Raw genomic sequence first — 23,569 nt, forward strand, 5'->3', positions numbered from 1 at the left:
GATGCCTATTGAGTCCACACTAGTATGATGTACGAGTACTACTCTGAATTTAAGTGTTAAGTCTTTCCTAGAAGTGACTCCCTCGTGGCTGTAGGCATTTCCCACGTTTGGCAGTATTTTTTTTTACACAGCTGAAGACTGATTATTATTTCTGTTATGTGGAGACCCTGTTCACAGTTCCTCACACTCTTCTGCTCCAGAAAACTTGCAGTTCAGGATTATAGTGACAGCATGATAAGTATACAGGTGGGACTGCATGGGAGCAAGATTGGGTGTGAAGAGTTCTGCTACGTGTATTTGTAACCTTAGTAACGTGGAAATGGCTCATTACAATGTGTTTCCATAGGATTATAAGTAATCACATATATATTTTCTAATTGATAATTTTTTGGAGCCCTTTAATCCTTTCTTTTCTGAGATAATGATAATGTCTATTGAGATCTTTCAGGTTTTGGTACATGTTGGAAATATCTAAATAATTTTCGAGGACGGTTTCTCCGACAAAGCAGATTTTATTTGCAATTGCAATGGTGGGCCTCCTGCAAGCAGGGGAGCGCCGAGAAAACAACTGTTACATCTTTTATCCCCTATTGCCTGACGCTGAGCTCTTTCTCCCCTGGTTCCTCATTGGCTGAGTACTGCAGGTTCACACTCTTTCGCGACGCTTCACTAATCATACGAACACCAAGTAGACACAAATCTTTGCTTCTCAAACACACATGTTAATTGACTTCTAACATTTTGGTCAGAACACATTTTGACATTGGATGTCAGTTTTACAACATAAACGTAGACATAGTCTCTTAATTGTTTAATTACCCCCTAACATTTGTGCCCCTTCACACTGGGTCATTGTTCTGGTCATTCATCTGTCCTTGCATAGAGATAAGCTCAGAGGGAGGATAGAGGGGAGTATCTTGGAGCCTGTCTATGGCATCCTAACATTCCCACAAAGTGAGACAGTTCTGCTTTGTGTGAAGGTCCTGACTCCTTGAAAGTTTGTTAAATGTATTTTATTTCTGCTAGGCTAATGAGCAGCCTTCCAATATGTTTCCTAGTTCAGAATACTATACTCATATTGTTTAGAACATTCAAAATCTTTGCAGCTTGGTGAGAAAGTATTTATTAGGTAATTTAGTAATTATGTTTCTAAAATATGTTACTAATATGTATGGTGTTGTTACTTTCTACATCAGCTATTTCTAAGGATATGTTACAGCTTAATTCTTTAGATCAATTGCCCTTAATTCTTTAGATCAGTGTTCAATGCAGAAACAACATTTTCATTTCCCACATACGCATGAAGAATATTACAGATGTGCCAAGGCTGTGTGTATGCAGACGTGTACATTAGAGTCCTGTGTCATCATACTTGGATGTGACATTGCATTCATTCATTACACAACAGCTGTCTGTGTTGAAAGGATTTGTTCAGTGGTTCCTTGGCAGACGTTTGGTACAGTATTAAACATGTAAATAAGGAGTACTTGCTTTCAGGACATGGCATAATACATAAAGCACAGGTCTGGGGAGATCTAGTTGAAGACACAAAACTGCTTTCTTGTGTCAGATGGGCATTATATCTTAAACAGATTGAGCCCCCTAGAAACCACCAGGATCAGGGTTTTGGCTTTTTGGTGTGAGTGCTCTTGTTCTCTCTCACTCCACTGCACTCCACTGTAGGAAAAGCAATATACATCTTCCAATATCAGGGAAAGAAAATGAGAAATGTTTTACATTTGGGATGTGCTCTGCCCTTGTGTAGGTGGGTGCTGATCCCTGTATGTCTGTGCAGTACCAATGTAGATGTGAAGATGTGAGGGAAGGCATATGACTAAAAGAAATGGAAAGTATTTCAAAAAAGTCAGTAGAAGAAATGAAATGAAGGTTAACAACTTCTTGCTTTTTGTGGCTCAGATGAATTCAAGCTAAGAGCTAGGGAAGCAGTTTATTGAAGACTGTGAACTTGACCAAGTTCTTGTCTCAGGATTCACAAAAGGACATCACAGTCACGTGCTGGATTGGATAGCAGAAAGAATGATTTTAACTTGTGGTGGGAAAGAAATGGGGATAACTATTCTTTTTTACTATTGGTACTGGAAGTTTCTTATATGGAATCATAATATCCAGCATTGGATTGTAACACGGGTAGTCATCTGGAGGCATGTGAGCACCATAGGCAGTGTCCTGACAGATTAAAAAAACAAAAACTAAACAAACAACAACAAAAAAAACCACACACACAAAAAAACAGCTTTTAGAATTAGTGAGAACTAGCATATTTGATAGGTAGTTTAATAAGCAAGGTTAAGCAGTAATCATGGATTTATGAAGATGCTTTTCATAGAATCACCAAGGCTGGAAAAGACCTCCAAGATCATCCAGTCCAACTGTTTGCCTACCACCAGTATTTCCCTCCTAAGCCATGTTTCTTAGTACAACATCTAAACATTTCTTGAATACATCCAGGGATGGTGACTCAGCCACCTAGCTGGGCAGCCCATTCGCTCACTCTTTTGGAGAAGAAATTTTTCCTAATATCCAACCTGAATCTCCCTTGGCACAACTTGAGGCCATTCCCTCTAGTCCTATCACTGGTTATGTGAGAGAAGAGGCTTGATCCCTTTTATTCTTTTGGAACAGGGAAGGAGTCAGTTTGAGAAGATGTATGAGGGAAGCGTAAAATGCTTTAACAGCAGGAAAGGGCCTTTGAGTAGGAACAGCAGCAGATGCGACACAGCCAGAAGTACCAGCAGCATACAGCCTCTGCTGGGGCCTGGCAGAGCAGCTAATGTATATGTATATGATATGTATAATTAAAATTAAGAGGAAGAAATACATAGCCATAGTGTGGCTTTAATTGGAAGGAACTTTAAAGTTCACCCAGTTCCAATCACCTGCCATGGGCTGATTGTCACCCACCACATCAGACCACCCAGGGCCCCATCCAACCTGGCCTCGAGCACTTCCAGGAATGGGGCATCCACAGCTTTCTGGGCAGCTGTGCCAGGGCCTCACTGCCCTCTGAATAAAGAATTTTCTCCTAGTATCTTATCTAAATGTTCTGTATTCTAGTTTGAAATGTCCTCCTTTGTCCTATTGTTATCAGACCATGTAGAAAGTTGGTCTCCTTCCTGTTTAAAAGATAATTTTAAGTACTTTGAAGATGCTGAACACAGAATATACAGCAAGGTAGTAATGCGTTACATGGATAGATGATTGAATACAATTTTTTAAGAAAAAAAATTATTAAACATCTAAGTAAGATCAGTGTAGTGTCTAAATAGATAAGCAAGCTTAGTGCAAGATGGTATGCTTTGGCTCAAATCTGATGGATGAGGCCTGGTGCATTGTTGAAGACTTTTGAGGTAAGTAGCATTGGAGAATTTCATGGTAGTCATCGTTATTGTAGTACTCATTTTCTAGAGTAGGGCTAGAGACCATGATGTAGGATATAAACATCAGGTTACTAAGATAAATATCCCAAGACATGGACTGTCTGGGGAAGTTAATTCACTCTCTTCTCCTAAATGTTCAGAATACTCCCAAATTTTCGACGCTAATATAGTTTTTGCAATGAAAGGCACTCTGAAGGGTAATATTGATGGCTTCAGATCCACGGTGGCCAGCAGCCCCTCATCTTCACATAGAGCCCCAGTGTTGTTCAGTCTGTGTGTGTGGACATAAAGGCAAACAGCTGACTCTGCAGTAGGCATTCCTCAGCTGTTTTACATGTGGGGTAACTGCTATGTAAGCTGTTAATGTGACTTTTCTCTCTGAAAAATGAGTAAATAATATCAGAGACTTGAAATGCATTCCAGATTGTAACTTGTTTCAAGTCTACTTTTTTGAGTTTTAGAGTATGTTTCTTCTAAGGCAGTCTTTTATCATCAAATATAAACTGCATTAGCGATGAAGCTTAGAAAAACACTGCTGCAGCTTGTTCCACAATGTAGCAGTGAAATCCTTACTGACATTGTCCTTATAGCCCCATTGCATTATTTCCATTGTGCCTCTGGATCATTACTTATTTGATAGAACAGTCATTCACCTCCCTCCTGCACTTCCCTGAGGTACAGTACTTCTGCAATGAAAGGCAGTACAGACTTCTCATTCCCATAGGAGTCAAGAGCACACTTTCTTTTCTTACATTTTTATGCTGAATTCTTTTCCATTCTTTTTTTGCATTTAGCTATATTTTATGCCAGAGGAGCAATGTTTATGATGTGGATGTCACTTTGCTTTGTTGTTCAGCCCCTCTTGAAAGCTGTTTACTGTGTCACATGCTCCCTTGCTCCCTTGTCACTAGGCATCATGACAAGATATTTAAATCTATGAGTAGGTGTTATTTGCTGTTTGTGTTTCTTTCAAGTGTTTGGTATGTATGGAGAGAGACTTCTTTAACAGTACAAAGAAAAAAGGTAAAAGTTGTGTGAGATCAAAGCGCCAACTATTTTTATTTTTGAATCCTGAGTGATGCACTGTGAGCTAGATGGAAATTTGATCTTTATTGACTCTGCCACCTAAGAGAAAAAGAGACAATAAGTTTTTAGGAAAAAAAAAAAAAAGTAATTGGAAATAACTGCTGTGGAGCAGAGCTGTCATGAAGTGGATTGATTCAGCAGTGGCAGCTGCTTTATTGATTGTGAATCCTCAGTAAATTAAAAAGTGGACTGAATGTGTTAATCTTTTATGTGTGTGTGACAGTGACAATTTAGAATGTCCAGCCAGGATAAAGATATAGGAGTGGGGGAATATTATCTACTTCAGTCAGTAACAGGCTTTTCAGAGATAAGAACAGAGTTTTTCAAATACCCATCTGGGTTAAATGTTCTCTACTGTACCACGGACAAAAAAATGAAGAAGTGCTTTTACTCAGTTTTTAAGCCTTTGGGTGCAGGTATTCAGATAAAGAAATGAAATATTAATGTAGAAATCACATTGATTTTATTCAGATGTACACAGTAGGTTCCTTAAATTTAATTATTTGTCTGAACTGAAGTGTCTAATTTATTATTAGTAGGAAACAGCAAAATCTTAACATTGTCCAGCTATCTGTCTGCTTCATAAGCAAAAGTCAGTTTTGGATTTGGATTTTTGATTCTTCCCATTACTGCTAATTATTTAATGTCATTACTCATTTGCAAGTAAATTAATCCTTTATTTATATTATGTCCCAAATCATCGCTGCTTGTTATAAGGGTGGCATTTGTTTAGAATGGGAGCAGCCACACAGTGTGAGATAAGAACACAAACTTTTCTTCTACAGAAAAATAAGGAGCAGGGACAAAGCTGGACTCTCTGCTGATGAGGACTGGGCTTACCAGATACTGTGTACGTATGTAACTTCCTGTTTTTCAGCCTTAAATTCTGCACCAACAGAAATTCATTTCACCTATTTCTTGTTGGCTTATCATAGCCAATGTTGAACCAAGAGCATGCACTGTCTTCTTTTATTACCTGTTTTTCTGCCACTTCTGCCTGAAAATTCAGTTGCGAGGGACTATTGTTTTTGCCTGTCATTTCCAGTGTGTTCTCTGTTATGGGACACTCTGAACCTCTGCTGCTTTGGATGCACAGTACTCTGCAGAGGCACTGTGGGAGCTTTTCAGCTGGTAGGGGAAGAGAAATTGGAGGAAATGAGCAGCACAGAGTTGGAAGAAATATTTGCTGCTTCTTTAAGCAGAGTCTCCAACTTGGCATGTGGAGATATGAAGGAGGCCAAGGTTTCCTCCCATACGCTGGAGAGAGATGAGAACTGGAAGTGTAGGAGACCTCACAGAGCTGGGAATCAACTCATAGAGAAAAGTATTGTTCCTGAATGTTATCTGCAAGAAGTGGGCTTTATTGCTGCTGCTGACCTAGAAAGAAGAACGCAGGGCCTTCAGGAAGGAATTTGGACAGTCTCAATTTCAGTTTGTTCTTCCCCATTTCTGAAGAACTTAGTTTCTTATCTCTCACACCTGTCCCTCAACAACAGTGGGACAAAGAGGCAGAAGAGCCTGAGATATCATTTCATGAATTTAATCCAGCCACTTTGCTCATCAACTCTTTTCTTACTTTTCCTTTGCTTACTGTTCTTGTTTAGTCATCCTCCGGTTTCTTTACCTTGCAGACAGCTGCTGCTTCTCATAGAAGCTTGTGCTTAGCCATGTTTTATGGCGTGGGTTCCCCATCAGATCTGTGGAGCCACTGTTTCTTCTCCTTCCTCACCTTATGCTTCTTTGACAATACCTGGAATAAGTTACAACATACAAAAAAAAGGAGTACATTATGAAATGGCTGCAGTTCATTTATTTATGTAACCATTTGAGTGTTTCATAATCATTAAGTGGATGGAGCTCATAGGTAGGCTGTATTCCTGTTCTCCCCTATAACACTTCCCTTTTGTGTCCCATTGTTTTTTCACGTTCATTTCCTTCCTTAAATTCAGGTAGATCAACAAGAGCAAAAGCTCTTGCTGTTAGGTAGATGGTATTACAGCATTTTTTTTCCTGAAAACACAAATGCCATTGTATTTTCCTCCACTGCACGCAGCAATAAATAGTAAATCCTGCAAAAGGTCTCACTTGTTCAGTCTGTCTGGTGGGTTTTGTTGGTTGTTTTTTGTTTGTTTTTGTGCTGAATGAAGATCATTGCACCATTGTTTTCTGTGTTAAATGCATCTGTATGCAGAAGCAGAATTGCTTAATTTGTTTTGATCTGGTAAGGGTAGTAAGTCTGCTTTTAAATCACGTGCTTAGCAAGTAGGTTGTAATCAGGTGCTGCCACTGCCACGGTGCTCGTTTTCCATTGTAGCTGGAACCACAACTTGAATGATTTTTGATCACCTTTCTTTCTTTCTTTTTTTTTTTTTTTCTCTTGCTATGTCTTCCTTAAGCCCTTTGGCTTGCTGAAAGAACCTGATCCTTATTTTCTACAGAAAGAATTTCTCTCATTTGGGAGATGTAAAAGGATAACATTTGTAGCCCAAGCAGAATGTAGCACTGCCATCTGGGCTGTGAAATTGAATTGAAGCTGAAAGCATTACCTCAGTACATTGCTGTGGTTAGAGGCCAGGTGGCAAATGAGAAAAGGCTGCTCTGGTAGTTGGCATGTGAGCCAGGATCTTGGGAGACTCCTTGTGCTGCAAACCTCTAAGAATCCGGATGGGTTAGAAATGATTTATCTCTCCTAATACTGGTTACCTAAACATTATGCATCTACTCTGAGTTAATTGTGAGCGGATAGGCATTTCATCCACATCAGTTAACTGCGTTATAGAGGAGGATGAATCACCCTGTGGAGATGCTTGTCTCTCTCTGGGTAAATCTCACAAAAAGGCAGTAGTTGAATGCCTTAGCCCAGCTGCCTAACTAGGAGGTGCTTGAGTTATAGCAAACAATCCCTCTTCATGTAGTTGCATTTAGTTGAGTGAGAATCATTCCTTCATATATCACAGATACATAGATTTAACAGTGCTCCCATGTTCTTGTGAAGGAAGCTATTACTGCAGAAACAAAATGAACTATTTTGGTATTTAAATTATTTATAATATTAAAATAAGCGTGTATATATATATGAATGTGTTTATATATGCAGGTTTTGTGGTTGTCTCAGATTTTTGAACACACTGCTGAAAGGAAGAGATATCAAGAATGCAGTATAGAGACAAAGGCTTTTGCTTTCCTAGGAAATACACAGCTGTTTTGTGACAATATCTTGGTTATCACACAGAGGTAGGACTTGAGAATGCCTAGCTAATATGCGATGCTCTGTAAGTCATGCTCATTGGTGGCTGGTGTTTTTTTTTCCTTTTAGATTGTGATGGATTTCAAACACCCTGATGGCCGCACAGTGGCAGTTATGCTGCCTCGACGCAGCTTGTTGGTGATGACTGGTGAATCCAGATACTTGTGGACACATGGGTATGTGTAAGAGCCCCTGTCTACTCATAATGAAGGAGAATGTATGTTGTTTATTTGCTTTGTCAACAGTATTCTGTATTGAAAATTACTCTGAAAGAAATCAATGAGGTTTTGAGATAATTAGACAAATTTCCTCCTTGTCCAGGTGCTACTCAGATTACAATGGAAAATCGGGGATTTTAGGAAGCTAGTTGTCAATCCCTGAGCTGCAGCTCTCACAGGTTGTTTCACTCAGAAGTCCCTTGCACTTCTCACAGTGTGAAAGTCCTCTAAGGTGGCAAGGAATTATTGCACTGGAATTAGCTTCATTTCTTTATCCTCTTTTCAGCCCACAGTTTTTCCTGCTGAACCACTGTTACAGTTGGAAAAAATATCGTGGTGTCAGAATTGGAAAGAATATTGTGGAGAAATGAAAAGTAACAAACAGAGAAGGAATGCTCATCTGCATTTGAAGATTCAGGCTTGCGATGAAAGACTCCACAAAGGAGGGATCTCCAGAAAGGAATCCTTCCCCAGTGGCAGTCAGTCCTTAAATGGGATCTAGGATGGGTGGAGCCTGCCTCCTTCCGGTCACACAGCTGAGTTGCTTTCACCTGTGCTCCCACAGCTGACCCAGTCCTTTCCTCAGTGGTTCAGGCCATGACTCGACAGCTCCCATACAGTCACATATGCCAAAACCTTTGAAAAAGGGTTGGTTTAGGAGGGTGACTTCTCCTGCATAGAAGGCTTTAGTGTCACAAAGGGGAATGAGTTTTCCTGGGCTTCTTCCTGTTGCTTTAGGACCATGTCAACTACTGATAAGGCTGCTTTGTAGTGAACAGGTTTGGGATCCTGGAAAAGAGAATTCTTGAAACGTTTCTTGAGGCTTTGCTTATTGTACAGTTTAAATCAGATTTTTGAATCATGCACCACAAGGAAGTCCTTACAAAGGAGTGCTAATGTCAAAAGGCTAAAAACTTGGCAAGGTTTGAGTGATAGTAGTTTACTTCAGAAGAATATGTAAATCCTCCTATTGCATAGAAATGCCCCCAGTAAATGTTTTTTCCATTGTTCAACCCAAAGAATCACTGATTACAGCTGTAAATTGGAGAGACTAATTACATTTTGTAAATAAAAGACCAAATCCTATTATTGACAAATTTTCTGCCTTTTAATTTTACTGGTTATTTTCTATAGTGAAGAAGAGTGAATGTGAACTCCCCAATGGCCTGCACATTGTTCATTTTTGTAGAGCACTTACACCACCTGTGTAGTTGCTCATTACATTAAATAACTGTAAAAAGCAGCTGGTATTCCTGATGTGCATCATTCAGGGCAGTGAAGTCCTTTGTTTTTTAGTGTACAAGACTAGAGATGGATCTCAGCATTATAAGCTTCTTACTCAATTCTGTCAAATAGCATCTGCCTTTTCTGGAAGGGTTATCTACAACTCTGAAAACAGTGTTCAGTTTTCACATAAGGGACCTTGCTGGCCTGGAGTGGCGCAGGGGAGCAATCAGGTTGGCTCCATCTGTGTGTCCCATTGGCCATATTGTAGGGCAGGCTGAGGCCATGTGGGGACATCAGCCAGGGGTCCAGGCCTGGATCAGCAGGGCTATGGCATGCACACCTAGGCTGTGGGTTGGGCATGGCGCAGCAGGACAGCCTCCACTCAAAAGCAGCTTCTGGGGGAAGGAGAGTCAGCCCTCGTTGAGATTTCGGCTTGCTTCTCAAGATCTTTCTCCAAGACCACTAGCTCTGCTCTTCCCAAGCTGGCCCTGCACCCGGGCAGCCAAACCTGTGGGAGAGGGACAGATAATGCACACATTCCACTTGCAGTGGTTGCCAGCCCGTTTGGTTTGGGGTGGTATACCTGCCTACTAAGAACTAGACTGAGACCAGTGCTTAATTCACTTTTACCTTCAATGATGATTGTGTTTTGAAAACCAAGGATGCAAGCTATGTTTGTAATGAAGATCTCAAGTCTTTTTACTCATGTATTCCCACCCCCTCTCCTTGTTTGCTTTTCCTAAAAATAGCTTTTCTGTATGGTAAATGTTTTCAGAAGCAGTAGTTGGTCATAGTCAACTAGGGTAAATTAGTATTGGGATCTCAGTATTTCAGAGTAGGAAATACTTATTTGTCTTTCTTTTTCCAATTAAATTCTTTATCTTTTAAGTACCTGTAGTTGCAACATCAGGTATTTCTCAGATCACATCTTCACTGTTGTACCTTGTTGGTAAATGGACATCTTCTGAAACTAAGGAGCACAGAGATAACAGTAGGATTGCAGAGCTTGCCAGTAAAGAGCAAGCTTGTCTTGATGCTAGCGAGATGTGCCATTGCAATCAGTAAGATTGATCAACCAGCAAGGAAGCGTAGTTACTTCACTTGCATCAGAATGGTTTTAAGATCATTTCTGATGTCTTTTATCTATTCCTCAGATGACAAATTAAAGAGTAAAAGGTTTGTTTTTGGAATAACTCTGGAAATACTTCTGTTGTGTACATTTGGATGCAAAAAGAAACAGGGACTTCACTTTAACCCTGTTAACAAAGTGCTCATGAAAAGCATTTTCATTCTAACCTTTCTGATAACATGTATCTGAAAGAAACATAAGGTTAAGAAATCATCAGGTAGACCAGAGGATGTGTGCTTTTTATGTCTCATGGGTGAAAGTAGAACTAGTTTTAATTATGTAACTAGTATTAATTATTGTGACAGCATCAGGAATGGTGTTTTTCCATCCAAAAATTAAACAACTCTGTCCAACGAAAATGATAGTATTTTATTTCTGACATTGAGAATCTTATTCTTAGAACACTAGATAAAAGGCTGAGCTTACTTGTAGCATGGACAAAAGGAGAATCATGTAGGTTGGAAGGAACCTGGAAAAAGGCTGTCTGAAAATATTAGCTCCTAGTATGCACAGCTTACTGCTGCAAGTACAAATATGAGTTTATGTGAACAGTAAAGCCAGTAAAAAATCTACAAACTTTGGGCTTGAAGTTCAGCTGTCAGTGGAATCTCGACTATCATTAACTGATTATTTCATCATAGTTTCATTAGCTGGACAGGGCAATTCTTTATTAGATCCCATCCTTCCCATGGCTGCCTCTACGGGTGATTTCTATACCTGAGGCTGCTCTGTCTTCTTTGTACAAGAACTACACAGACAATCAATGTGCTGCTTTAAGACCTTCAAGCAGAAGGGACCCGCAGTCTTTCTCTATGATTGGATTAAAGACCAACTTCCCTGACAAAAGGGATGACAAATAACAGGTGCTGGCGTGGCTGCTTTCTCATCATTCAGATCGTTCTTTTGCTTGCTTAATACAGGCCCTGATCAGCAGTTTGGTGTAACCCGCAGAAAAGTTCCACTATGAGTAAGGATTGTGACTGTTGGCTCTGCTTTATTAAAAGATGCAAGAGACTTTTTTCCCCTCCCTTTTAGTTCAACCTATGAGGGTTAGAGTCACGGAATCTTTTTTTACAGGTTAAACTCAGCTAACCAATATAGAAGTCACTTTTATAGTGAGAGTTTGTCCTGCTGGGAATCAAGTACTTTGAAGTCAGCAGCTCCAAAGAGGCTTCACTGAGGCGACTGTTCCTTAGAGATGGCTTTTTTTTTTCTTTTCCTTGAGGAAATTTCTGCATTAGTCTCCTTGAGAACTGAGCTCAGGAAATGTTTCAGTGTGACAGTAACAGCTTTGAAGTGCTGAACTATTTCCCTGAAGAGTTTGTATTTTGTTCCAAAAGTATCTACTTTGTCCCATGTGCAAGTGATGGGAAACCACATGTGGGTGCAGCTGCTCCTCTTCTCTTGTATTGATTTTGCCATTTTATTTTCACATTTTCTTCTTGTTGACTTTGGGAGAGATCCACTCCAAAGTGATTCAGAATTTTTGGTGCATTTTGTAATGTTAATATCTTCATAAAATTGTTAGATATTATAAATATTTATATAAATATTATATGTATTATATTCATAATATTCTAATAATAATTAATACAATATAATAATATATAACACAATATATTAATAATATATTAATAATATATTAATATATAATACAATAGTATAATATATATAATATATATTATATTTAATTATTGTAATTATACAATATAATATAATAATACATGATATATAATATATGTAATATAGTAATATATTTTTAATATTATATTATAAATTATAACAATTTATTATATTTTTATTTATATAAATATTATAAAAGTTTTTTGTTTTCCCTTAGTGTCTGTGGCAAATCCAGAAGTAGCTGAAGAAACTCAGTTCCCACTTTGCTTGTTTGCTAGTTTTTGGTCAAGAAAGAAAAAATGCATCTTGCTCCTCCATGAGCGTTTTTGCAGATCTCCGATGTGCTCCAGACTTTGCATCTTGTCTAGTCAATAAACAGAAAAGCAATTATGTTGTAAAGCAGAGTTCATTGAAGAGGCTTTTTTTGTAACAAGAAACTTCAGTCTGCGAGTTTAGAGCAAGTTGATGCTATTCTTTTAAATCTGTAGCCACCATTTTCAGGAATGTATTTCATCTTCAAGAAGTATATTTCAGATTAAGTCCTAACAAAATAATCACATTTACTGAGGGAAAGAAAGGAAGGGAAAGAAAATGTTATTCCTTTCAGTTAAATAACACGTTAATTAACATCATTAGTTTATGTGTCAGTACCTCTTTTCTCCTTTAAAACATAATAAGCTGGAAACAAAAGCAGTAGTACATTAAATAGTCTGCTGTAATCACACTTGTCGGTGTTTAAGAATTGCTGTCTTGTAAAGATGAATGGTTGTTTTTTTTCTGATGCAAATTAAATCAATCTTTGATTTTATGTGACTTTGTTTTAGGATTACTCCCAGAAAATATGATGTCATTCAAGCATCTGAACTTGGACAGAAAGTTGGAACAATCACTGCTGATGTTAGAGATTTAACACTGAAACGAAGGGAAACAAGGACTTCGTTTACATTTAGGAAAGTGAGGAGAAGCTCTTGCAATTGCAGTAAGTGTCTTGAGTTGCCTTTCCAGTCAAAATTGTTACTTCTGTATCATCAGTATGTAAGCATGTTTTGAACAAAGTAGTTTGCCCTGTTAGTTAGTTTTGGCAGTCCTAGTAGCTATTTGTAAATAGTTTGTGGTTAGCTGTACTGTATGGTTTGAATTGATTGCATCTGCATGGCTGCTGGAGTTTCTCAGGGTAGCAAGACATTTGTGCAACACCAGAGTCAGGCAATTAATCTGGAATCCTGGATTTTACTGGCACCTGGAATAATCAACTATAATAGAAGTAGCTACTATTCGTTAGGTTCTTATCAGTTCTGGTTATTTTTCGTTGGAGGAAAACTGTAGTTTTGTGAAAATAAGTATGAGAGGGAAGGAAAAGCAATCAAATCTGCAATGATAGAGCCATGCTTATCTGCAGTGATGGAGCCTTAGGACAGTGCAGATGATAGTTGATAGATGGCTCAATAGTTACGTGGAACTGAAATCCGTTTGTGTCCTGCTAGCAGACCTGTCTTGATCACTTATAGACAGCCTCTGTCTGACCACATGGCCAGATTGATTGTTATAAAATCATCAAACACATTTGCAGTTTGGTCCATGTTGCAGTTTTTGAAAGATGAAGGAGGGAATGAAGCATTTATTGCATTTCAATATTTTACTTCTTCTTTTCTTTTACTTAAAATGTTTATTCAGTATAGGATGACTTTGCTAACATTTTTTTCTTGTTTGTGTGTCTGTTGCTGCATCTAGTTTACCCATCTGTCTGTGACAGCCAGAAAGGACAGCAAAGACAAGCAGAACCATCATTTCCACACAGTGAGATGGAGGCCTCAGAGCTGGAGCAGGAATATGTACACAAGGTGTATGAAGAGATTGCCACACACTTCAGTAGTACCAGGCACAGCCCGTGGCCCCGGGTTGTTGAGTTTCTCAGGTCGCTGCCAGAAGGGTCAATAGTTGCTGATGTTGGCTGTGGTAATGGGAAATATCTAGGCATCAACAGGGATTTGTACATGGTAAGTAGTAGCTACTGTCATTTGTTTTCATCAGTACCAGTTTTTATTGTGTTTTGCAGTTGTGGCATGTTGGAGCTTCAGTTGTGGGAAAAGTGCCAAGGGCAGGGAGCTGTTGCCTGATTGAAGATCAGTTACCAATTATGTTAGGCTTCCACATCCATTTGCTATGTGTAGTAGCCTTTTTCTCAAAGCCACTTCTGCTTTGGAAGTTAGACTATATTAATAAAAAGGGAGTAATGGGTGCATTGGATTGAATAATTGTCATGGATCCTTTTGCCTTTTTTGCTAGTGCTGTAGAGTGAGACTATTAGAAGGGAAAGTAGAGCAGTTTGAATTTTTCCAACAGGTGTGTGACTGGGCTGGTGAGTGGGAAATGCAGGGGTTGCAGAAATCACCATGGACTGTGCTGCTTTGTGCACATCCTCTGCAGTTCCATCTGGACTGCTGGCGCGGCTTATTTGTGAGCAATAGTGTCTGGCTTTCCAGCCTGAATCTGTGCATAGGCCACATGAATATGCTGAAGAAATTCCTGCTGGAATCTCTACTTCAGCTCAGATTGGGAACCTTTCTCACTGCTTTTCCTTGCTTTTCTCAAGTCCTGATGACACTGTTCGTGTGTTACCATCACCTTACCTGTCTCACAATCTGTGACTCAGCCCACTTTTGCTTGTCTCCCTTCCTATTATGGGGACATAAAGAACATACAAATACAAAGCAAAATATTTCATTTTCTTATTGCAAATATTTCAAAGACTTTTTTGCAACATCAAACTTTTTATTCTTTTTCCCAAAATAAATATTTGAGAGGTGTGTGTTATGCTCTCCTCTGTTCCAGAATTGTCTGATTCTTTTGTGTTTGTTCTATGAAGCACTTTGAATTTTTCAAGCCTGATGGATCTCTTGTTAGTCAAAGCATTCATTATTAATAATAAAAGTCAGACTTGTTTGTATGTTACAACAGAGAAACAGAAGTCTCTGTCCTGCTATTTTTATATGGCTATAAAACATAAGTTGTTACTTACAGCCCTGTCTGTATTTGTAGTACATTAATTTCCATTACTCACTTATAAGCTAGGAAAAAAACAACTGATTTATAAGCAGACATGTTTGTGCCTGACTGCTGTAGGCTGAAAATAATTGTTAATGTTCAATACGTTTCAGTCTTTCACTCCTGGCTGCAAGAAAAATCAGTAAACTTAACTAGAGAAGAAAAAACTGTCCAGGGCCTCATGTAGGTTATTCAGTCATAGAATTAATTTGATAAATTGTTGTTGTATATGTTGCATGTCAGTGATGGGCTTTTCACAGAATCACAGAATGGCCAGGGTTGGAAGGGACCTCAAGGATCATGAAGCTCCAAACCCCCTGCCACATGCAGGGCCACCAACCTCCCTATTTAACACTAGACCAGGCTGCCCAGGGCCCCATCCAACCTGGCCTTGAACACCTCCAGGGATGGACGGGGCATCCACAACCTCTCTGGGCAGCCTGTTGCAGCACCTCACCACTCTCATAGTAAAGAATTTCCCCCTGACATCCAACCTCAATCTTCCCTCCCTCAACTTAAAACCATTTCCCCTTGTCCTGCTGTTATCTACCCTTTCAAAGAGTTGATTCCCCTCCTGTTTGTAGGCTCCCTTTAGGTACTGAAAGGCTGCAATGAGGTCACCTTGCAGCCTTCTTTTCTCCAGGCTGAACAAACCAGCTCCCTCAGCCTGTCTTCATAGGGAAGGTGCTCCAGCCCCCTGATCATCTTTGTGGCTCTCCTCTGGACCCTCTCCGACAGCTCCCTGTCTTTCTTGTACTGGGGGCTCCAGACCTGGACACAGTACTGCAGATGAGGCCTCACAAGAGCAGAGTAGAGGGGGACAATCACCTCCCTGTCCCCGCTGGCCACCCCTCTCCTGATGGAGCCCAGGACACCATTTGCTCAGAAATACTCAGAATACTGAAAACCAGATAGAGGGACCTGGGGGCAAGTAATGTGCTGCAGAGGTTAGTCTACATTTATAGACAGCATTTGAGGTGTAGCTGTAATGGTAGGTCAAAGTTAAGGTACCTCCTTATACTATGAGCTCTGTCCAAAAATATCTTAACCGTGCACCATACTGTCATTTTTACTTCAGGTTCTGTAGATGAGATGTGATGAGTCCAGCTACATTCAAGGAAAATGACAGTTCTGTAATGGCTGCATTATTGTGACACAGATAAGGACAGCAACTTCGTAACAAACAGAAATTCAGGTTAAGAATGTCCAAGAGAGATAGAATCCATTCTGATGGAGGTAGGGAAAGACTGGAGAAAGAATCTGAGACCAGTTGTCTGAGTTCACTTTTCTTTCTCTGTCACTCTCAGCTTTTCTTTTATTGTTGAAAAGAATGCAAAAGAGAAATGTCTGTAGGATTGTTTGGTTGGTTGGGTTTTTTTATGCAATCCCCTTCCCATCCAACTTCATTTGGAGGAATCGCTTTGGCAGTTTATATTTCAGTGTTCTCAAGCTCAACATCCATATCTATAAACAGGACTTTTATTCTATAGAATGTAATATTTCAGTCTTTCCCACACACAAGCACCACAAGGGTTTCATTCCAGAGCCTGTTGACAGCATTCCAGTGTATCTTATCCATTTTTATGAGCTGTAGCTCTGTCTTTACAGTTTCCAGTGTCTGGGCAGGTGTGATGATGTGCAAATCCCTATAGGAGCATCCCTGCGTGGGGCTGAGGTGTGACTGAAGGACACTGAACATTTCAGTTCAGTCAGAAGGATATTTCGTTTTTCTGGTTCCCACTTCTAATTGAATGCACAAACTGGTAAGAAATCTAGTAACAACTGAAAAAAGCATTGGGTAGATATTTTTCTTTGTGTTTAAAGAAGTGACTCTACTCACCAGAATAGTTATGCTAGGATGAAAAATGGTGGCAATACAGGAGCCCTAATGGTTTGTTTTAATACAGACATTCATATCCCTTTTTTTTTTTTTTTTTTTTTTTTTTCCTCTCTTCTCTGCATTGCTGTCCTGAACTGAGATCAGCTGGAACTATATTTTGTCAGGGTTTGGGGAGGAGGAATGGTGAAGATCTGAACTGATGTTGCATAAAATATATACTGGATCCACGTTGCTTGAGAGCAGGTTCCTAATGGACTTAGCAGTAAGTAAAAACAGGAGGGATAAAACCAGCTGGCGAAGGTTTACCTGGAGCCAGATCACAGGATATTTTAGCAATTGAAGGGTGAGGCAGAGGAGCCTTTCTTACCCTTTTATTCCCAATGGGTAGGAATCGTTAAAATGGTGGGGGATCTGGGTCTGAAGAGACCTCAGAAGGCACCCTGACTGTATGGAATGGAGAGGGAAAACACTACGTGAAAAGAGTACTGAAGGCCAGGCAGACCAACTGGAGCAGGGAGATTTGTCTTGCAGTGTCTGTGCTGGTATCGTTTTTTCTTCATGTGTGCTGGAATGTAATTGGGTTCCTTGAGGCTCTGACGTTAATTATAGCTGCAGTGATTCTCTAGGGAGCCATATCATTCCATTTGGTGGTTGGATTTCAGAATTAGATGTACTTTTTTTCATCACTTTCTAATGTGCTGCATCGGTCAGGTTTACAGATACTTAAATGAGCTCATTCAGCCAGATGGAGTTTAGTAATAGTGAGATAACGTAGGAAGAAAATATGTAACAGTGGGCAACACTGACCTGTCTTCACCTATCTGTATTTAAGCCTGCAAGATTTGCAGTACCATTACAAAGCGTGTGATTTGTCTAGTGCTCTTTTCCCCTAATGAACAGTTCCATACCACTGCATCAAGTGGATTTACAAAATTTAGTTTAACTACTCCTGGATGAGATGGCAGAGGTGAAGATCAGGGTGGGATCTGTGCTTGTGTTATCTCATTCCAGGGAACCCAATACTGAGCTCCTGGAAATTCATATACGTCACAAGTTTTACTTTTCTTTCTCTCTTTCCTTTTCCCTTTCACCTTAGTCTTTTTTGATACTTCTTTCATTTATCTGAAGGTTTGCTGATACACATTTCCTGGCTTAAAAACAGGAATTGGATGCAGGTAATGTTTATTCAGATACAATGAAAATTAGTGCCTGAAATCCCTTCTTCTGGGGAGATGCTAAAAGATTCAAAGCAACGTGGTGAGAGGTGGACTGGCTTGAGGTGGATTCAGCTGAACAGTCAGCTGTGCTGTGTGAGATAAATAAGAAATCGGGTGGCTGAAGCAATGAGTTGGATTTGGAAAACTCAGCGAATAGTGTATTTAAAGATAGAGAGGGCTCAAGAAATAAGAAGAAATGTGAAACCTTAAAAATATATAAAGCTCAGCTCACCAAGGAGTGTTGTAGGTTAAGATCCTCTCCATTTTGGACACTGAGCTAATTCCTCTACCTTTCTACGTTGTTCTAGAAGAGAAATCATACTGTACCCTATGCTAAGCATCAGCAATATGAACTGGTGAAAATTAAAGCATTATAGTTATATTTTGAGATTTTTTAATGGTTTGATTACATTTGATTGGAGAGAGAAAAAGTAAAACTATTTAAAAACATTTCTTTAAACTGTTTTCTGTAAATGCAGCATCATCACATCAAAGCTTCACTCACGCTTCAGAATTAGAAATCAGGTAACAGAATTGGGAAAAGTTGAGTTTGAGGTTTCTGTCTCTTGCTGAAAATGTATTCTTAGAGACATCAACCCTGTTCTGAAATACGCTTTATATGTTCATAAAAATCATAGATGGTCTTGGTTTCCACATGTGAGCTGGCACTGCACCACTGAAGTTAGCTGCTTGCTGCCAGCTTATTGTTTTCTCAGAGGCTGAAACCAGTAGATAACTGGTTTTGAATGAATGTGTGTTTCTTGTAAGCTACAGAATGTGGAAATACAGTGATTATAATTCTTCTAAAATATCATGCAAAGATAATTCCAGTAAGGATGCTATGTTTGCTTAGCTCCAGCACCAGGCAGATTTGGGATGACTCCCCACGCTCAGCGTTTCTGCACGTATATGCAGCACCTATTACAGTGTTTATATCAAAACCAACATAGAGGTGTGCCTCATCTATCTCAGAGCAGCTGTGCATTCACATCCATCCATTTCAAGGTCTCAATTTTCCTTGCAAAATGGAATCTTTTTGCTTTGGATGTTGATTCACTTCAAGTATGACATTACAAGTAAGCCTGACTTCGTAATTATTTGATATAATTTAGATGCAAATGAGGAATTCACATTCTAGCAGTGGTGCCTTTGTTCTTGTTTGCAGTTCGCTGAATTCCATTAACATACAGTGCAGCCCTTTTCAAGGTCATTTTTGGAGGGGAGGATTAAATTTCACTGTCCAACCTGTTTTTGCCACAGAAGTGTGGGGCCCAAGCAATTATTTCTGGGAAAGTTTATGGAAGTTGCAAGTACTTGTCTTCCTCCTTTTTCAGCCAGCATCAAATTAGGTCCTTTGACTTTAATAAATACTGCATTCTAATGTCTCAGTTGCAGAAGTAGTGGAGGGCACTGGTAATGAGGCATGGAATCTCCAGCATGCAGGTTGTCAGCTAAATTCATTCGATGATGAGAGTAATTTAAAGACACTTCAGTTGGTATCCAGTGTGAAATGATGGGATTTGTGTTTACTTCCAAGTAAACAAGAATTCCCTCTTTTGTTCACTCTCTGCTTCAGTAAACCCTAAGAAGAGGCCAAGAAATAAATGAGAAGAAGGTGCTACTGGGATTGATCTTTTCAGGTCTGTTTAGAGCTAATTGTCAGAACAATGTGTACGTACACGTGGAGCTGGTTTTGTGGCAAGTTATCTGGGCTTCTCAGTTTGGCACTTTCAGAACAATTTAATTGGATCAAAAGTTAGGATCCAAAGTGTCTGGAAGTCTCTACAAGGAAGCTTTCAGGAAATCTGGAACAGAATCCTGGCTTTCTTCAAAGCTATGATGGTAGATGGAAAGCTAAAAGAATTTTAACTAACACAATTGGGAGATGTAATGGAAAATATGTTTATTTTTATCAATTGCTCCAAAAGAGGTTTTTAATTTTGGCAATACTGTCATCTCTGCTGAGCTGATGAATTAGAGCAGTCTGCTATACTTCTTGCATCGGGGATGGTTTAATATTCTTTCTGCATGGAATAAGATAAATGCTGTCAGCAGTAATTACTTAGGAATCTGACTCCGCTCTTGGTTATCTGTTTGTTGCTGATCATTGAAAACAAAAATAAATTTAATGTTCTCATGCAGGCTGAGTTTGATATATGACTTTGTAACAGGATTTTGGTTTGAATATTGTGTGTGCTTGGCAGACATAAAAATGAGGGTGGTGTATGCATCACTGCTTTTATCCTTACAGAAGGGTCTTAATCAGTTTGAATGTATTGTTTCTTTGCAAGTGTGTAAAACACCCTTTTTTCTAGATGCTTTTCCTTACAGTCTTTGACTTGGATACTGGGTAGAGGGAAAAAGGAACTTCTGATGAAGAGTTTCAAAATGGTTTCTGGAGATCATTCCATTTCGGCTGGACAGGAACCTGGAAAACTGTGTTGTGCTGAATATGAAAGCTTAACCTGCTGTGCATTTTGGTGCTGAGGTTGAGGACTGTACCTAAGCACTTGCTTACCTGAAGTGCAATGACGAAAGACGTGTGGTTGGTGAAGCTGTGTGACGTAGTGCAGAGTCACCACTTTGGCATTTATACTTGTAGATTCAGCATTTTTTAGTTTGTTATTTGTCTGCTTAAAATGTCCTCATGTTATGGTGGCAGCTGGAAGGATCTGAAAATAGCGGGGCTGGGTTTGCTCATCTCTTCGCTTGTTATTTTCTCATCTCAAGATACAATCAGAGCCAGCTTTGAAAAATGCTGAGAGCTGTTCCGTCTTATCTTGGTTTGAAACTGAGCTGCTGTGATGAGCGAGCAGCCAATCTGCTATCTTTCACTTTTAAGTAAGCATTTTTTTCTGCTTGTTGTTGATATCTGGGGCTCATATATTTCTCTTACTTAAGGCTATTTTTCGTGCTTGCTCTTGGTTTTGTTTTGAACTAGAATGTGTTACCTTGATAGGAGGCTGTGATGACTCTATTACTGGAAACATCAAGTGAAAATCATTTTTCACTCTTGTGATTATCCTTCTTACGAGAAGCTTAATGGAACACTTTCTGTTACAGATCGGCTGTGATCGCAGCAAAAACCTTGTGGATATTTGTGGAGAAAAAGGTTCCCAGGCTTTTGTCTGTGATGCCCTATCAGTGCCAATCCGGAGTGGTTCTTGTGATGCCTGCATCTCTATTGCTGTCATCCACCATTTCTCAACAGCAGTAAGTCACCCATTTCTGCGCTCCACTGTGCTCTTGCATTGCTCTGCAGAGCTACTAATATTTGAAACAAAACTAAGAAAAGCAGCAAAACAATTTAGTAGATTGAGATCACAGAAACAAAGCAGAACAATATGAAGTGAAGATCAAACGTGTGTGTTTGCTATTAAGCAGTTGTCAGAGCAGAACTAAGCTGTTGGACTGACGCTGCCTCTGAGACATTCTCTTCACTTTCTCCTCCTCCCCCTCAGGTACACTTGCTCCTCCTGGCACTTTCTAGGTGTTTCTGTTTCCTTTTGTTCTGCCTACAATTAGTGACTCCAGAGAAAGTGGGCTTTGCTTTGGGATTCAGGAGATGTGTTATTTCCAGGTTCTGATATTGAACGGATTTCATGGTTTTAGTTCTGTGGATTCATTCTGAAGAGAATGGGGACACTGCTCATTTGCTCCCTTATTTCCGTGCTGTCTAAGCTTCAGGCAGGAGCTGTGCAGCTGTAACAAGCTTCTAGGCCACCAAACCATAATACCATAGTGTCATCTTACAGAAGTGAAGTGAATGTTTCCAAATGCAGTATAAAAAATAGGAAGCAGACTTATTTTGGAGAAGTCTGACGTATCTTAATTGAGGTAATTAGAGGACCTGTGTCGAAGCTGTGAATTTAAATCCTTTAACTACAAACTCTATATTTAAATCTAGAATTTTAGATCATTGTAGAATCACAGAATGGCCAGGGTTGGAAGGGACCTCAAGGATCATAAAGCTCCAACCCTCCCACCACATACAGGGCCACCAACCTCCCCATTTAATACTAGACCAGGCTGCCCAGGGCCCCATCCAACCTGGCCTTGAACACCTCCAGGGACAGAGCATCCACAACCTCTCTGGGCAGCCTGTTCCAGCACCTCACCACTCTCTCTGGAAAGAATTTCCCTCTGACATCCAACCTGAATCTCCCCTCCCTCAACTGAAAACCATTTCCCCTTGTCCTGCTGTTATCTACCCTTTCAAAGAGTTGAAGATCTCAATCATCTATATTGATGAGACTGTCATTTCCAACTGGGCTGAAATGTCCAGGAAAACCTGGTCAGCACAGCACCATTTTCAAAAGGCAAGAGAACTGTGTTCAGGAAAAACGGCTTACTTTGTGCATAGCAGCCTATATTGTGAGTTATTTCATAGAATCATAGAACGGCCTGGCTTGAAAAGGACCACAGTGATCATCTAGAGTACGGCATTGTGGGCTCATACATAGTAAGCAGAAATGGATATTGTCCAGTGGAAAAAATTTCTCTGGCCTTTATTGTATGTTTTGGACGTGCTGCCAGTTCTGTTCTCCTGTCTTTTCTGTTTATCTGCATACCAGCTTCCCACTTCTGCTTTTTCTTTATAGGAAAGAAGGCTGGCAGCTATCCGTGAACTAGCCCGGCTTCTAAAGCCTGGTGGAATGGCACTCATTTATGTGTGGGCAATGGAGCAAGAATACAAAAACCAGAAGTCTAAATATCTTAAGGAAAAGCATGGCAGCAAAAACAAGGAGGAGGCAAGCAATACTGGCATGTCCCAGAGACTGCCTGATGATCAAAAGCCTGATAGCAGCAGCCAAGGCTCAGCATGTTCTGCCCGACTCCTTGATGACTCAGAGGACAAAGGCTGTGCTGCAAAGCAAGCAGTGGACTCCAGGCTGCCTGTCCACACCAACCGGACCTCCTTTCACTCTCAGGATATGCTGGTTCCCTGGCATTTGAAAGGTGGCATCAAAAAGAAAGGGGCAAGTGTTGATGAAGTATCATTTCCAGCTGGCTGTAAGGAGTCGCAAGAACTCAGTCCTGTTTTCCACCGCTATTACCACGTGTTCCGTGAAGGGGAACTGGAAGCAGCATGCAGATCCTTGGACTGTGTGAGGATTCTGAAGAATTACTATGATCAGGGAAATTGGTGTGTGGTTCTAGAAAAGCTGTAGACCACAGTACTTCCTTGATTGCCTTTCTATTTTGTGGAAGTATTTTTGATGCAGACTATTAGCTCTTCTAAAATGTCAGAATAAAAGATTGTTTATTAACAGTAATGAACACTGTGTGCATGTGTTAACAAAATAATGACCAAACTCAGATAGATAAACACACAGCAAGGAGTGAGCTACAGGGAAGAGGATTCAGTGGGTAAAATACTGGCTGCAGAAGTCAGCAGGACCACAATTGAGTTTTAAAAACTAAGGGCCTGGCTCCCCATTCTGTTACAGCATTTTGTGTCGATGGAGCTGTAGTGGTGTCTGCACACTACCAGCTAATTGGAGTGGAGCTCTGAGCTGATCATTGCGACCAGGAAACG

At 39.9% G+C, this 23,569-nt stretch overlaps 1 protein-coding gene across 5 annotated transcripts in view; it reads left to right on the plus strand.

The window, feature by feature from the left end:
- The window catches only part of ALKBH8 (alkB homolog 8, tRNA methyltransferase), a 47,361-nt gene extending 24,085 nt beyond the window's left edge, over positions 1-23,276 (plus strand). For all 5 annotated transcript variants that reach the window (XM_048935318.1, XM_048935295.1, XM_048935319.1 and 2 more), the window contains exons 8-12: positions 7,801-7,907; positions 12,753-12,907; positions 13,660-13,925; positions 21,094-21,243; positions 22,632-23,276. In XM_048935318.1, coding sequence (XP_048791275.1) covers positions 7,801-7,907; positions 12,753-12,907; positions 13,660-13,925; positions 21,094-21,243; positions 22,632-23,201 — 1,248 coding nt within the window. In that variant the 3' untranslated portion in view covers positions 23,202-23,276. The remainder of the gene's footprint in view (positions 1-7,800; positions 7,908-12,752; positions 12,908-13,659; positions 13,926-21,093; positions 21,244-22,631) is intronic.
- The last annotated feature ends 293 nt before the right edge of the window (positions 23,277-23,569 follow it).

This window comes from Lagopus muta, chromosome 1 (assembly GCF_023343835.1).
Source record: "Lagopus muta isolate bLagMut1 chromosome 1, bLagMut1 primary, whole genome shotgun sequence".
Taxonomy (NCBI): domain Eukaryota; kingdom Metazoa; phylum Chordata; class Aves; order Galliformes; family Phasianidae; genus Lagopus; species Lagopus muta.